Below are 12,762 nucleotides of genomic sequence, written 5' to 3'. Positions count from 1 at the left end.
ATACAGCATCACAACGCATGAAGTGTGTTGCCCCACCCTGGTGAACACCTAAGGCTCCAACACTTACTGCATAACAGGCCACCGAGACAAAAAAAAAAAAAAAAAAAACGGCCAAATGAAAGAACAAAGCTCCAGAAAAAATACAACTAAGCAATGAAGAGATAGCCAAACTATCAGATGCACAGTTCAAGACACTGGTTATCAGGATGCTCCAGGAACTCACTGGGTACTTCAAGAGCATAAAAAAGACCCAGGGAGCAATGAAGGTTGCATTACGTGAACTAAAGAAAAATCTACAGGGAACCAACAGTGACGTGAAGGAAACCAGGACTCAAATCAATGGTTTGGACCAAAAGGAAGAAAGAAGATTCAACCAGAACAAAATGAAGAAACAAGAATTCAAAAAATTGAGGACAGGCTTAGGAACCTCCAGGACATCTTTAAACATTCCAACATCCAAATCATAGGGGTGCCAGAAGGAGAAGAGGAACAGCAAGAAATTGAAAACTTAATTGAAAAAAATAATGAAGGAGAATTCCCCTAATCTGGTGAAGGAAATAGATTTCCAGAAAGTCCAGGAAGTTCAAAGAGCCCCAAAAAAGTTGGACCCAAGGAGGAGCACACCAAGGCACATCATCATTACATTACCCAAGATTAAAAATAAGAAGAGAATCTTAAAAGCAGTAAGAGAAAAGGAGACCATTACTTACAAAGGAGTTCCCATAAAGCTATCAGCTGATTTTTCAAAAGAAACCTTACAGGCAAGAAGGGGCTGGAAAGAAGTATTCCAAGTCATGAAAGGCAAGGACCTACATCCAAGATTACTCTCTCCAGCAAAGCTATCATTTAGAATGGCAGGGCAGATAAAGTGCTTCTCAGATAAGGTCAGGGTAAAGGAGTTCATCATCACTAAGCCCTTATTATATGAAGTGTTAAAGGGACTTATCTAAGAAAAAGAAGATAAAAACTATGAATAGTGAAATGACACCAGACTCACAGCTACTAACAACTGAATCTAAAAACAACAAAAAAACTAAACAAACAACTAGAATAGGAACGGAATCACAGAAATGGAGGGTTATCAGTGGGGGAGCAGGAGGGGGATAGACAGGGAGAAGTTACAGGGAATAAGAAGCATAAATGATAGGTACAAAATAGACAAGGGGAGGTTAAGAATAGTATAGGAAATGGAGAAGACAAAGAACTTACATGTATGACTCACGGACATGAACTAAAGGGGGGGAATTCAGGTGGGAGTGGGTGTGCAGGTGGAGGGGAATAAAGGGGGGAAATGGGACAACTGTAATAGCATAATCAATAAAATATATTTTAAGAAAATCTAAAACTAACTACAAGGTCTGTCTGGTTTTTGTGCACCCTTGAATGTACTTTGCCCTCTGGCTCAATGGTCTTTCGTACAAGAGTCTCCCTGTGAGAGAGCTGCACTGTGTATTCTGAGGAGGGAGAGACAACTAAGCAACTTTAGAAGAGTATCTGAGGAGAGCTACATGAGGAAGGAAGAGAAGAGGGAGAGGTACTTCCTTTTCGCCAATGAGCCTTGTGCGTGGGAGGGGTTTATGAAAACAAAGGCACAGATACCACATGGGTGGCTAGGTGGCACTAGAGAACTGAGTGAAATGGATGAAGAGCAGGTGGACCAAGTAGCATTCTACAGGCGGCCCTCAGGAAATGCCTGAGTGTTTATGCCAAACACTAAGGACATCACCAGTAATGAGCCAGCCTCTGCTTATATTGATGGTAATCTGAATGTGAACCATCCCCCCCACACAACTTCTCCTTTCCTCCCTCGACCTCTGAGAGGCAAATGGGTCCTGAGATAGGATTTTGTTTTCTCCTCCAACACCCCAAAGTGTTTCATGTAAGTACTTAGGACTTTCTAGCCTGCCTTAGAGTTATCTGTTTATGTCTCTGTGGCCCTACTATAGATAGGTGAACTTTTTAAAGGAAAACTTCCTTCATTTGTTCATTTATTCATCTACTCATTGATTAACTACTGGGAACATGCAGTTCAACACATGGTCCCATATCCAGGTGTAGTTGGGAGCAGACATGACAGGAATTATAATACATGTCTTAAATGTTTGAGGAAGGCATGCTACACAATACTGAGGAAGGGGTGTCCCAGCCTGTCTAGGAACTCAGTGACACCTTCTCAGAAAATGGGCCTAGTCTTGAAGGAGAGGCAGGAGTTAATTGAGCAGATCTGGGGTAGGGGGAGCAGTGGCATTCAGATGGGGGGACAAGAGGCAGAGAGAGAACAGGCTATGTTTGGAGCACCACAAATCTTTGCACATTTTGAAGCACAAATTGAAGGAAGGAGAGTGTGGCAGAAGTTTAAGAGGTGTGCTTCTCAAAGCCCTAGTTACTAGGGCCTAGTAGGTCTTGTTAAAGACTTGAGCTTTAATACCACTGTATTAGTTTCCTGTTGCTGCTATAACAAATTATCACAAACAGTGGCTTAAAACAATTCAAACGTATTATAGTTCTGGAAGTCAGAAATATGAAATAGGCCTCATTTTGCTAAAATCAGGGGGTTACTACATCTGCGTTTCTTCTGGAGGCTCTAGGTGAGAATCCATTTCCTTGCCTTTCTCAGCTTCTAGAGGCCACCTGCATTCTTCGACTCATGAGCTCTTCCATCTCATGAAGGGTCCCAGCAGTGTGACATCTTCAAATCTCTCTCTTTTTGACCTCTATTTTCATCATCACTTCTCTTTTTCTGACTCCGGCCCTCCTGCCTCCCTCTCACAGGGACTCATGATCACATTGGGTCCATTGGTATAATCCAGAATAATCTCCCCATCTCAGATCCTTAAGCACATTTACAGAATCCCCTTTGCCATGTAAGGGTGAACATATTCACAAGTTCCAGGGATTAGGAGGGCAACATCTTTGGGGGGCTATTTATTTAGCCTGCCACCCCCACATAGCCCAGAGGCTGAAAACCAAGAATGTGCCTGTCCTTCTGGAGGAGTGGTCATGGAGAGGTCCTGAAATTGTGACGTGAGGGTCATTTATTGCGATATTTCAGAAACCGCTAAAGGGTCAAGTCTAAAGGACCAGGATCTGCACAAATGAGGAACTGTGGGGAAGGTGGCCTTTGTCAAGGGACACCCTGGCTCCACCTGGCCCATTTAGGGTGAGACAGACCCAAAGGCCTGAAAGGGCCCTTACACCAGGGTGAGGGTAGGGTTGGACTGAGGGTGCTGGGGAGAGAGGAAAAGCTGTACTGCTGAGGAAATGAGGGGGCCTGAGAAGGGGCCAGGACACAGTGACACTGCTAGGGTCAGCACTAGGAACAACCCTGGGAACCTGCTGCATCCACTTAAGACCATACAGTGACCCCGTGGTGCCACATTCCAATAACACCTGGGTAGGGCGGTAAGACCACAGCACCCTAGGCTTTAGAGAAGGGCGCCTGCAGGGGAGGTTCCTGGCCTGACCTGGCACAGAGCACCCAGACTCCTGATATCATGAGGGGTCTTGCTGAGTCAGCAGAGGACCCAAGAAGACTTGGGTGAGAGGTGGTATTGAAACTGATGGGAAGATATAGAATCCTACCTGAGATTTACCAAATTGCAGTTAGTAAATGTTTGATGAGTGAGCAAAGAAGTCCCGGGACCCCCAGGAGGTTCCCCACGGTCACCAGCATCCTTTCTAGGGTGCCAGAGTACCCGGCATACATCACTAGGACTTTTAGTTATGAGAATTCCTAAGGGAAACGCAGAAGCCTTCTGCCCTGTGTCCTTCCCAGGCATCCATGTCACTGGCCTTCGCCAGGTAGAGACAGTGTCCCAAAGGCTCAGGAGGACGGCCCCCACGTGCAAATGTTCTATGTTCATTTCCATCCCTGTTAAATTAAACCAGCCCGCGTACCCACAGATTGTTTCTCGAAGCCATCATCTCCTGGAAAACTGTCCCGAGGACCCCACAGTTAACAGGGTCTGTCTGCGTCAGCTGTGTCGTGGTCACGTGGTGTGGCACAGTGCCCAGTTACAGCTGCGCTCTGCTGCGCTCTGCCTACAGCACTCATACTCCGTCTGAGTCTCCCCTCATTGGTCAAGAAGAAAAGATGGTCAGATCACAGACCTAATGTTCTATCATTTTTATTGATATTTATTACCACTTGTTGTTTTCCATCTGAGCCTTTATTACTGATTCGGGTTAGAAGTCCTCCAGCAAGGAACTGGGTTTTCAATCACTGTGAGCACACCATTACTCAACAAATGAGGATAATCAAGAACAGCTACGTGTAACTAGAAACAGCTTCACTTGAAACATACGGTGTTTAGATTGCGTAACCCTGTTATAGCTCATCAACTCTGGCTTTAGAATATGGCCCTAGGAGTACACTTCAGTCTGGTTTTCTTTGACCAGTTCAGCAATGACTGGGTCAAGCTAAGATTGCTCCATGTCATCTACCTGTCACCTTCCTTTAGCATTTTAAAAACTATATAACCTTAACATTCTCCATGCCATCTGTCATTACTATAACTCCATGGGCTTTCCAGGGTAAAGTACATTCTGAGGAGAGAATCGTTTGTGTGTTTGTGTATCACTGTCATTCCTTGATATTCTTGGGAAAGAGTAAGAGAATGTGTTTCTGGGTGTGTAATTAAATAAATAACATGTGCTCTTTTATTTAACAGCTGAAGCAATGGAAGGCATTTGAAGAGGAAAACCAAACAATTAGATGCATGGCCAAATATTTCAGCACTCCCAGCAAAAGCTGCCCTACCCAGTATGGTGAGGAACAGAACTGCCGCGCTAGAGGAGAGAAGACCTCCATGGAAAGACTCCTCACAGAAGTAAGTGAGACCCCTGCCTGGTGGACTCTCTCTAAAGAACTCCAGGCAGGCAGCAGCGGGCTCCAGCTGTCACGGCGCTAATGCTCTTCTCCTCCTGTTCCTCCACTTCTCTTAGCAGCAGGAAGAACCTCAACATTTCCCCAGGGACTCTCCCATTGCTGACTTCACCCACTTTATTCGTTCTGAATAAACAGAAAGCTGGTACTGAACAGATGTACCAGGCATTGTGCTAAGTGCTGATGAATAAGATAAACATAGTCCCTACCTTCATGGGGCTCATGGTCTAATGCAGGAAATAGATATTGGACAATAGAATAATGAAGGCAAAAAATTAGGATGATAAAACAGAAAAATGGGTGGTCAGGACAAGGGAACCTAGCTTAGAGCTGTCAGAAAAGACTCTGTGAGCTGAGAGCTGAAGGTTAAGTACAAACTGACTAGAAAAGAGTGCAGGGAGAAGCCTTCCAAGCAGAGGAGCAGCACTGTAAAGGCCCTGAGTGGTAGTGGGTGCGAGCTGCTTCTGTACGACACGTTCTTCCCTTACATAGAGTTGTGTCCTCATTCACAACATCTTCTAGAGCCCCTTACTGTATTTGCAGGTTCTGACTAGAGATTTCAATCACCCCACCAACCCAGAGAGTCAGTAATGTCCAAAGATGGGAAGGGGGACTTAATGGGTCCTCTGAATAGCATAGTAGCACCAACGGGAGGGACTGGGGAGCCCCCAGCCCTTCTGTCTTCTGTAGTTGGGCCCGAGCTGGCACCCCTCCCAGAACGGGCACTGTGGCGTGGGCTTGCGGAAAGCACTTGGGAAAGCGGGAGGCCGCCCTGCCTCAGGAAGGAGGCACGGGGCCCAGAAGAATTAGTCAGTATGTTTCACACTCACTAAATTATAGTCTTCCGCCCCGCCCCTCCAGTACAGAACGTACCTGAGTAGGTGCAGTTGGGGAAACTGTTTTCCTGTGACTGGAAGGTCCTGTGGCTGTCAGCAGTCCCCGTATGAGAGGGTGGGATTGGCCATCCCTGCACCCGCTGTCCGGGCCTCTCCAGGCTCCCACACCACACTGCAGCCTGGACCTTTTTCAGTCATACTTCTTCTCTATTTCTGTACTATTTATGAAGCATTCAGGACCTTATTTCAAAGCCAGATTTCTCCCCACCTGGCAAGGGACTAGCATTGCTTTTCATACTCTGTGAAGTCTTCAAAGAAGCAATTTTTTTTCTCAGCTCAACAGAAGGCCAGAGACTTGGCAAGAACAGCCAGGATGGTTTTCATTGACAATCAGCTAATGTTGGAACAGCCAAGTGGCCTGACTCTTTAGCCTTATGGTTATTTATGACGTGCTTTTTGTACTTCTGCCACACTAACCACTCGTTTCCCATTCAGTGACTGAATCTGCTCTATCTAAAAAGATGCCTCGAGTCTGCAGAGGAAAGGTCCTAATAGGGAGCAGATGTACAGGCAGTAAAAAGCTGGCCTCGCCCCAACACCCTACACCTGGTACACTTTCCCAGAAAAGGCCTGAGAACCGGCAGCCGTCCCGGGGCCTCGAGCAGGCCTACAGAGGTTCCAGCTCATAAATCCTCAGTGCTGGCCTTGCCTGGTGGACGGCACAGTGTCTCTCCTGCCTCCATGTGCCCAAACCCTGAGCCCAGCCTGGTTGCAGCCTCTCACTCCAGCTTCCCTCCGATGCAGCCCCCTTGGCCACCCTTACCTTGTTCTCCTTTTACTTTCCCATGATCTGGGGAGTCCGCCTTCTCATTCTCCCCTCCTCTGCCGCTGTGACCAGGGGTTCCCCAGATGCCGTGTGGGGCAGCTCCCAGAGCAGACTTCCCAAGTTGTATGAAGGCCAGAGGTAGGACCTTCCTTCTACACTCCGCAGCAGAGGAAAACTACCTATTATTTTTCTTCCTTGTGCCATAGCAACGAGAGAGTCATTCCATTTCTCCTTATGGCCTGTACCTTATGAAACATACTTGTGAATGTTTTGCTTCCCCAGATGTGCCAAAAGTAATCATTAATAAGCTCATTTATTTCTTTTAAGATTTTATTTATTTATCTTTAGAGGGGAAGGGAAGGAGAGAGGGAGAGAAATATCAATGTATAGTTGCCTCTTGTGAGTCCCCTGATGGGAACTGGCTTGCAACCCAGGAATGTGCCCTGACTGGGAATCGAACTGTGGTTGTTTGGTTCCCAGGCCCGCGCTCAATCCACTGAGCTACACCAGCCAGGTAATAAGCTAATTTAAATGCAGCTGCCACAATAGGTCAGATTTTGCTCTCATGGTGACAGTGGCTCACACCACACCTCTAATTAGTATGCAGCCATAGTGAAAACAGAGTCCCACTTTTTTCTCTGAAAGTTCCATCACCAGCCAATTTCAGATGTTTGGTCTGCTGGGAGAAGTGTTCTTTGCAGCTCAGTATTTATTCTGTTTTACTACACTCAAAGAAATTTGCAGATAAGGCACAAAAAGACAGCACTGAGAGTGTACTTGCTGGGTATTTGTCATCAGTTGGTGGCTTCCTCCTAACTCAGTGAGGCAGTAGAGGCCTTCTGAAGCCAGCCTGACCATGTGCAGGGTGGACTTCATGAGGATGGGCTGTCGAGGAGGAAGAGGGTCGGGGGGCCCCCCTGGGCAATCAGCACAGCCACCCCTATGCGATGCTCAAAGAGCTCTCTGGCACCACCCAGGTATCACGCAGAACCCAAATGAATGTCTCCCAGTTACTCATCCCCTCTGCTCCTGGGGAGTCCTCAAATCCTCTACATTGCCCTAGCAATGCTCAGATCTCACCACTCTGCAGGTGAGAAAAAGAGAGAACGGGCAGGCAGGTGCTCAGCTGCAAATCCCTTCCCCTTATTTACCAGTTAGTTTCCCACTGGTCTGGGACTCTCTCCCGATGGCAAAAGAAGTAGACTAAACCAGGATGTAACTGGGAGAGCCAATATTAGAAAAATCACCTTTCTGCTTATAAATAGAGAGCAGTAGATCTCTCTTGGAGTTGCTGCCAGAGACCATGGCTGGACTAGTTTACCAGATACTGCTTTTGGAAAGGGTCACTTCTGGTCAACTCTCCCATCTCAACTTGAGAAGACACCACAGGTTTGGTCCATAGGCAACTTGTATCAGGTATCCTAAAGAAGGGAAACATCCTTTTATTTCCAGGGCATAATAAATGGATGTCCAAATGCTCATCCTGAGCTTCTAAAGAGGGTGACGTTTTGGTATTTGAACAAGCAGTTCCTAGAACACAATGCTTGTGTTATCACCTTCTCCGAACTCTGAATCCCAGCTGTCTGCCCCAAGACCATCAGTTCCCCACCCTGCTCCACTGCCTTTGATCATCAGAAATTTCAGAAGGTGGACCTAAGGTCTGAGCTAGGAAAGCAGTTATTATACTACCAGAGGATGTGCAGGGCACACCCACCGCCAGTGCTCTTCCCCGACTTCATGCCCATGAAGTTAGGATGGACACACCTCTGCAGCTCACCCCTGCCAGGCCTCCTGGGCACAGCCTGTGTATCGACTAACAGCCATGCAACAGGTAGGCAGCTCAATAGCAGAAATGGCCCAGCCTCATGCATCTTCTGGACTCCATTCTAGATCTGTTGAATGAAGCTATCAGAGAGTCTGGCCCAACAATTCTGTTAAAAGAAAAAAAAGCTCTCCAATACTTCCAATGCCTGCTCTTCTGTAGGAGATACCAGTAACTTTTCACCTTCCACTCCAAGGTCCAGCCAAGGCAGGTGGCAACACCAACCTGAGATTCTCATTGGCCCCTCCTGGCTCCAGCCTTATCTCTCTGGCCCAGGAATCTCCACCCTTCTCTCTGTTTTTCCATTTTCTAGTCTATTTACCAAGAGGCAAAATACTCATTTCCCCCACTCAATCATCCCCTTGAGATGTGCTTCGAATTCATCTGCATTTTGCAAAAGTGTGATAAACCAGAGTTGGGCCATTTTTCAGGCTTGTGTCCTGCAGAGTGACCTTCCCCTCCCAGTTCTCAGAGGTGTGTGCCCCAGCCAGCAAGCAGCAAGCTGTGTCTCCTCCAACCTCCGGTCTCACAGATAATGCCACAGAGTGGGAACATGGGGGTCAGTGGAGACCCCACTACAGTAAATCATGGTTCTCCTTCACTGAGCGCCTGTGTCGCTGACTGCACCAAGCGCTTTGTGCACAACAGGTGTTTCCACTTTGTGTGGAGGCACCTTCTCGGACCTTGATTACCAGCTGATACACAGAGCAGCTGGGATTTAAACCAAGGTCCCTTGGTGCCACACTTTTTCCCCCATGGGAGATGGTGTGAAAACCTTCAGCAGCATCTTTTGTTGATGGTTTTGCTTTTATCTTACAGAAAAATGCTGTGATTGAAAGTCTGCAGGAACAAGTAAACAACGCCAAAGAGAAGCTCGTGAGGCTGATGTCAGCTGAGTGTACCTATGACCCCCCAGAGTGGGCTGTCTTTCCTGCCTCTTCCCACAGCGAGGACGGCCAAGCCACAGCCCCCATGCATGGCCTGGCAACTCAAAGTCATTCGCTGTGCCTCTCTGACTCTCAGAATGATACCAGTGCACCTGCCCAGGACTCCCAGACTACCTCAGTGCCCTCCCCAAATGCACAAAGCCTCAAGGGGCCAGAGAAGGACTCTGGCTCCTCCCCAGGGCAGAAGATGTCTGACTTGAAAGACTTTTCCGATCATGCAAATTGGGGCTATAGTCAGAAGCCACAGGCTGAGCAAAGCCAGGGTGCAGAAAAAAGAGACCAGGTACCCATGGCCTCCCACCAGAGTCTCATACCAGGTGAAGAAGGCTCTGTTCCTAGGACACTGGGCCACCTGGGGAACTCAGGGGAGCCACAAAAGCAGCTGTCCAGGGTCAGTTCGGTGATCAGGGAGAAACTTCAGGAAGTCCTACAAGATCTGGGCCTGGGCCCAGAGGCTCCACTCCCCTCTTCCCTGTCTTGTCCCCAGCAACCCTGGAAGAGCAGTGCTGCCCACAGTGCCCCGAAGACGTCCCTCCCTAAGGAGCTGGGCTTTAGCCCCCACATGGTGAGGAGAAGGCGGGCAGCGCCGCGGGCTCACTCACACTTTCCAGGCTCTGTACCCTCATATGTGGGGCATCGGGCAAATAAGATTTTATCTGGTGCAAAGAGTAGGTTAAATGTGCAGAACAGGGACAGCCTCTGCTTGGCACCCCAAAATGCTGATTTGAGGGTACCCTCTTCCAAGAAACCCTCACTACTCTCAGATCCTCAAGGCAAGCCAGGCACCCCGAAGGACAGCACACAATGCCAGCCAGAGCCCCGGGGGGCCGGCAGAAGCCGTGCAGCCTTTCCTCACCAGCCTCCTGGTTCTGGCCAGGCACAATGTCCTGCTGGCCCGCCCCTATCCAGAGCCTCACCAGATCTGCCTGAGCAGCAACAGCCACAGTCCCCAGGGTCCCCGGGCTCTCCCTCTCTTTCTTCTCCATGCAACTACCTTGACACTGAGTCCAGCAGCTCCGATGAGTTCTTCTGCCACTGCCACCGGCCATACTGTGAAATCTGCTTTCAGAGTTCCTCTGATTCCAGTGACAGTGGCTCGTCAGACCCTGACCCTCAGCGTGCTGGGGGGCTGGCTTCCTGGGAAAAGCTGTGGGCCCGCTCAAAGCCTGTCGTGAACTTCAAAGATGACTTGAAACCCACCCTGGTGTGAAACACAGCAGAGTGGGTCTGGGTATAGAGGTTAGTCCAGGACAAGCTGTACCAAGGCCTCCAGGAGGAAGGCCAGGTCTGTCCTTCGGGGAACACACCAGCGCCCTGCATTGAGCAGCTCTTACCATGTTTCACCGATGCTCCCTTGATCTATAAAAAGAAGGGTATTTCCTATCTTGTTACTACCTCACAGCATTCCTGTAGAAGACTCCAGCTGAGTGACCATAAAAGTTACTCTATGGATAAAAGGTGCTACATGAGCACAGAGGCTTTTCTGTACTGGTCAGCCTGTATTCTACAAAACTTTTAATACATACCAGATGGATGGCTGGTGGACAGACAGATGGAGAGATGGAACGAAAATTTCTGCAGAACCACAGTTGAGGACTATGGCCCATCAAAGTGGCCTTTTGGTGACAGATGTGCTACAAAGATAAGTTCCCTACATCCTCAGATGTCCCGTTCTTGGCAGGGGGCCGGGTTGCGTTTCTGCTAAAGCTTATAAACAGCACCGCCCGCTGGGTTCCAGCTCTGACAGGACCCGACTCACAGCCACCTCCACAGCACTATTTGGAGTTCATGTTTTCCCACCATCACGGCACCTCGTCGTCATCCCCGAGGCAGTCAGGGCTCAGGCTACCCAAATCTCACTCCTGGGCTTGAGTGGCACCTGATGTCCAGGCTGCCTTCTGGTCCTGTGGTCCATCCCTTAGATCGTACCAGTGCCGCAGATTGGCACACTGCTGGCCACTGTTGCGGCGTGGGGGCCCTGTTGTTGGTCAAGAGGCGCTTTTGGTGCCATTGGGGTTACGCAGCTATCAGTGGATAAATAAACCTGGAAATAGAAAGTGGGGGGAAAGACGGCAGGAAAGCAAATGGGTTTTGATCATTTACCTTCAGTTTGGCACAGTACTTGGCAGTATCAAATTTCAATAATTCCTTGTGATAACCCTGGGAAGTAGACAGATGGGGAATTTGCAGCTTCGAGAACTGAGGTGGCTTTCACAATGTCACGCTGCTGGAGAGTGGCTGATGTAGGACTTGCACACAGCTCATGGGACTCCGAGTTGGTAGATTTTCCTTGGGATACAGCTTTTTACTCATTCTTCTGGGAGTGGCAAGCAGGGATTGGCAGCCCAGGCAATAAAGCAAGGGTAGTGTAGGAAAGCTGAGATGTGTTCACCCTGCAGTCCAGGACCCTTGCCCCAAGATAGCAGCAAAACTGGGTTCTCCTGGTGGAGCAGCCCTCACTGCCTCGAGGCCCACCTGCACCTCCCAAGGGAACCAGGGAGCTGGTGAAGGATCAGTGCGGGGAACTCTTCTGCTGCCAGAGCCACAGGGAAAGCACAGATGGGCCACTTTGCTTGTTGCTAAGCTGCTGTTGTTCGGAGGCCATTCTCCGCTCCTGTCTGTGTGTGTGTACATGTCCATGTGCAGGAGTCTAAGCCTCATCAGACATGCCTGGGGCAGGGTATTTGGCTCTAAATGTCCCACAGAAGGTTTGTCATGGACTCACAGGGGCTGCTGACACTCATGAATATCAAGACACTGGATTGGGGGCCCTCCTGGTAGCACAGCTTTTTCTGTCATCTAACTTACAAATGTCACAACTTATTGTACGTGTGGGTTTGTAGTGTCTGTTTGTGCTGTTTGTTTGTTGTCCAAGTGATAGCTTAATAAAAGAGAATTGGCTCCCAAGGGAAGTCTCTTCAGAAATGATGGTCTCGGGCTGGGGGATAGATGCACAGAGTGGACACACAGCAGCCTTCAGAGTCGTCACTGGGTTACCCTGGGTTTGCAAGTGTTAAAACTTCGTTTGTGACAGAAACACCTGCCCCAGCACCTAGAGGAAATTCTGGAGACCCTGGACTCTTCTCACTCACAGGGGTCCTGTGTCGGCTTCACCCCCTCCTTTCCTTCCAACTCCTCCAGCTCCTTTCCTCCCAGTATGTCACCACTAGGTGCCTGCCGTTCATGAGTGTGAACTATGCAGGCTCTACACCTGGCTGTCCTTTTATCCTTCTCACTCCTTGCTCCTGCATCCTTGGTCCCACCATTCCAGCCCTTCTGCATCTCCATTCCTCTTCTATTTTGAATTCCTTTCCCTTCTTTGCATACCTTGTGAATTATTTATCCCTCAAGACTCAGGTGGAGCCCTGACTGGTGTGGCTAAGTGGATTGACCACTGGTCTGCGAACTAAAGGGTCACCAGTTCGATTGCAGTCAGGGCACATGCC

The 12,762-nt window shown here is 48.8% G+C and overlaps 1 protein-coding gene across 2 annotated transcripts in view; it reads left to right on the top strand.

Moving 5' to 3' along the window:
- GPR156 (G protein-coupled receptor 156) overlaps nucleotides 1-12,762 on the top strand; it is a 98,599-nt gene extending 85,837 nt beyond the window's left edge. For both annotated transcript variants that reach the window (XM_053663005.1, XM_037139804.2), the window contains 2 exons: nucleotides 4,671-4,829; nucleotides 9,189-12,762. In XM_053663005.1, coding sequence (XP_053518980.1) covers nucleotides 4,671-4,829; nucleotides 9,189-10,526 — 1,497 coding nt within the window. In that variant the 3' untranslated portion in view covers nucleotides 10,527-12,762. The remainder of the gene's footprint in view (nucleotides 1-4,670; nucleotides 4,830-9,188) is intronic.

The sequence above is a fragment of the Artibeus jamaicensis genome, unplaced genomic scaffold (assembly GCF_021234435.1).
Source record: "Artibeus jamaicensis isolate MK-2021 breed Jamaican fruit bat unplaced genomic scaffold, CSHL_Jam_final contig_3126, whole genome shotgun sequence".
NCBI classification, from domain to species: domain Eukaryota; kingdom Metazoa; phylum Chordata; class Mammalia; order Chiroptera; family Phyllostomidae; genus Artibeus; species Artibeus jamaicensis.
The sequence above is the reverse complement of the archived record's forward strand: the minus strand, read 5'-3'. Positions and strand labels throughout refer to the sequence as shown.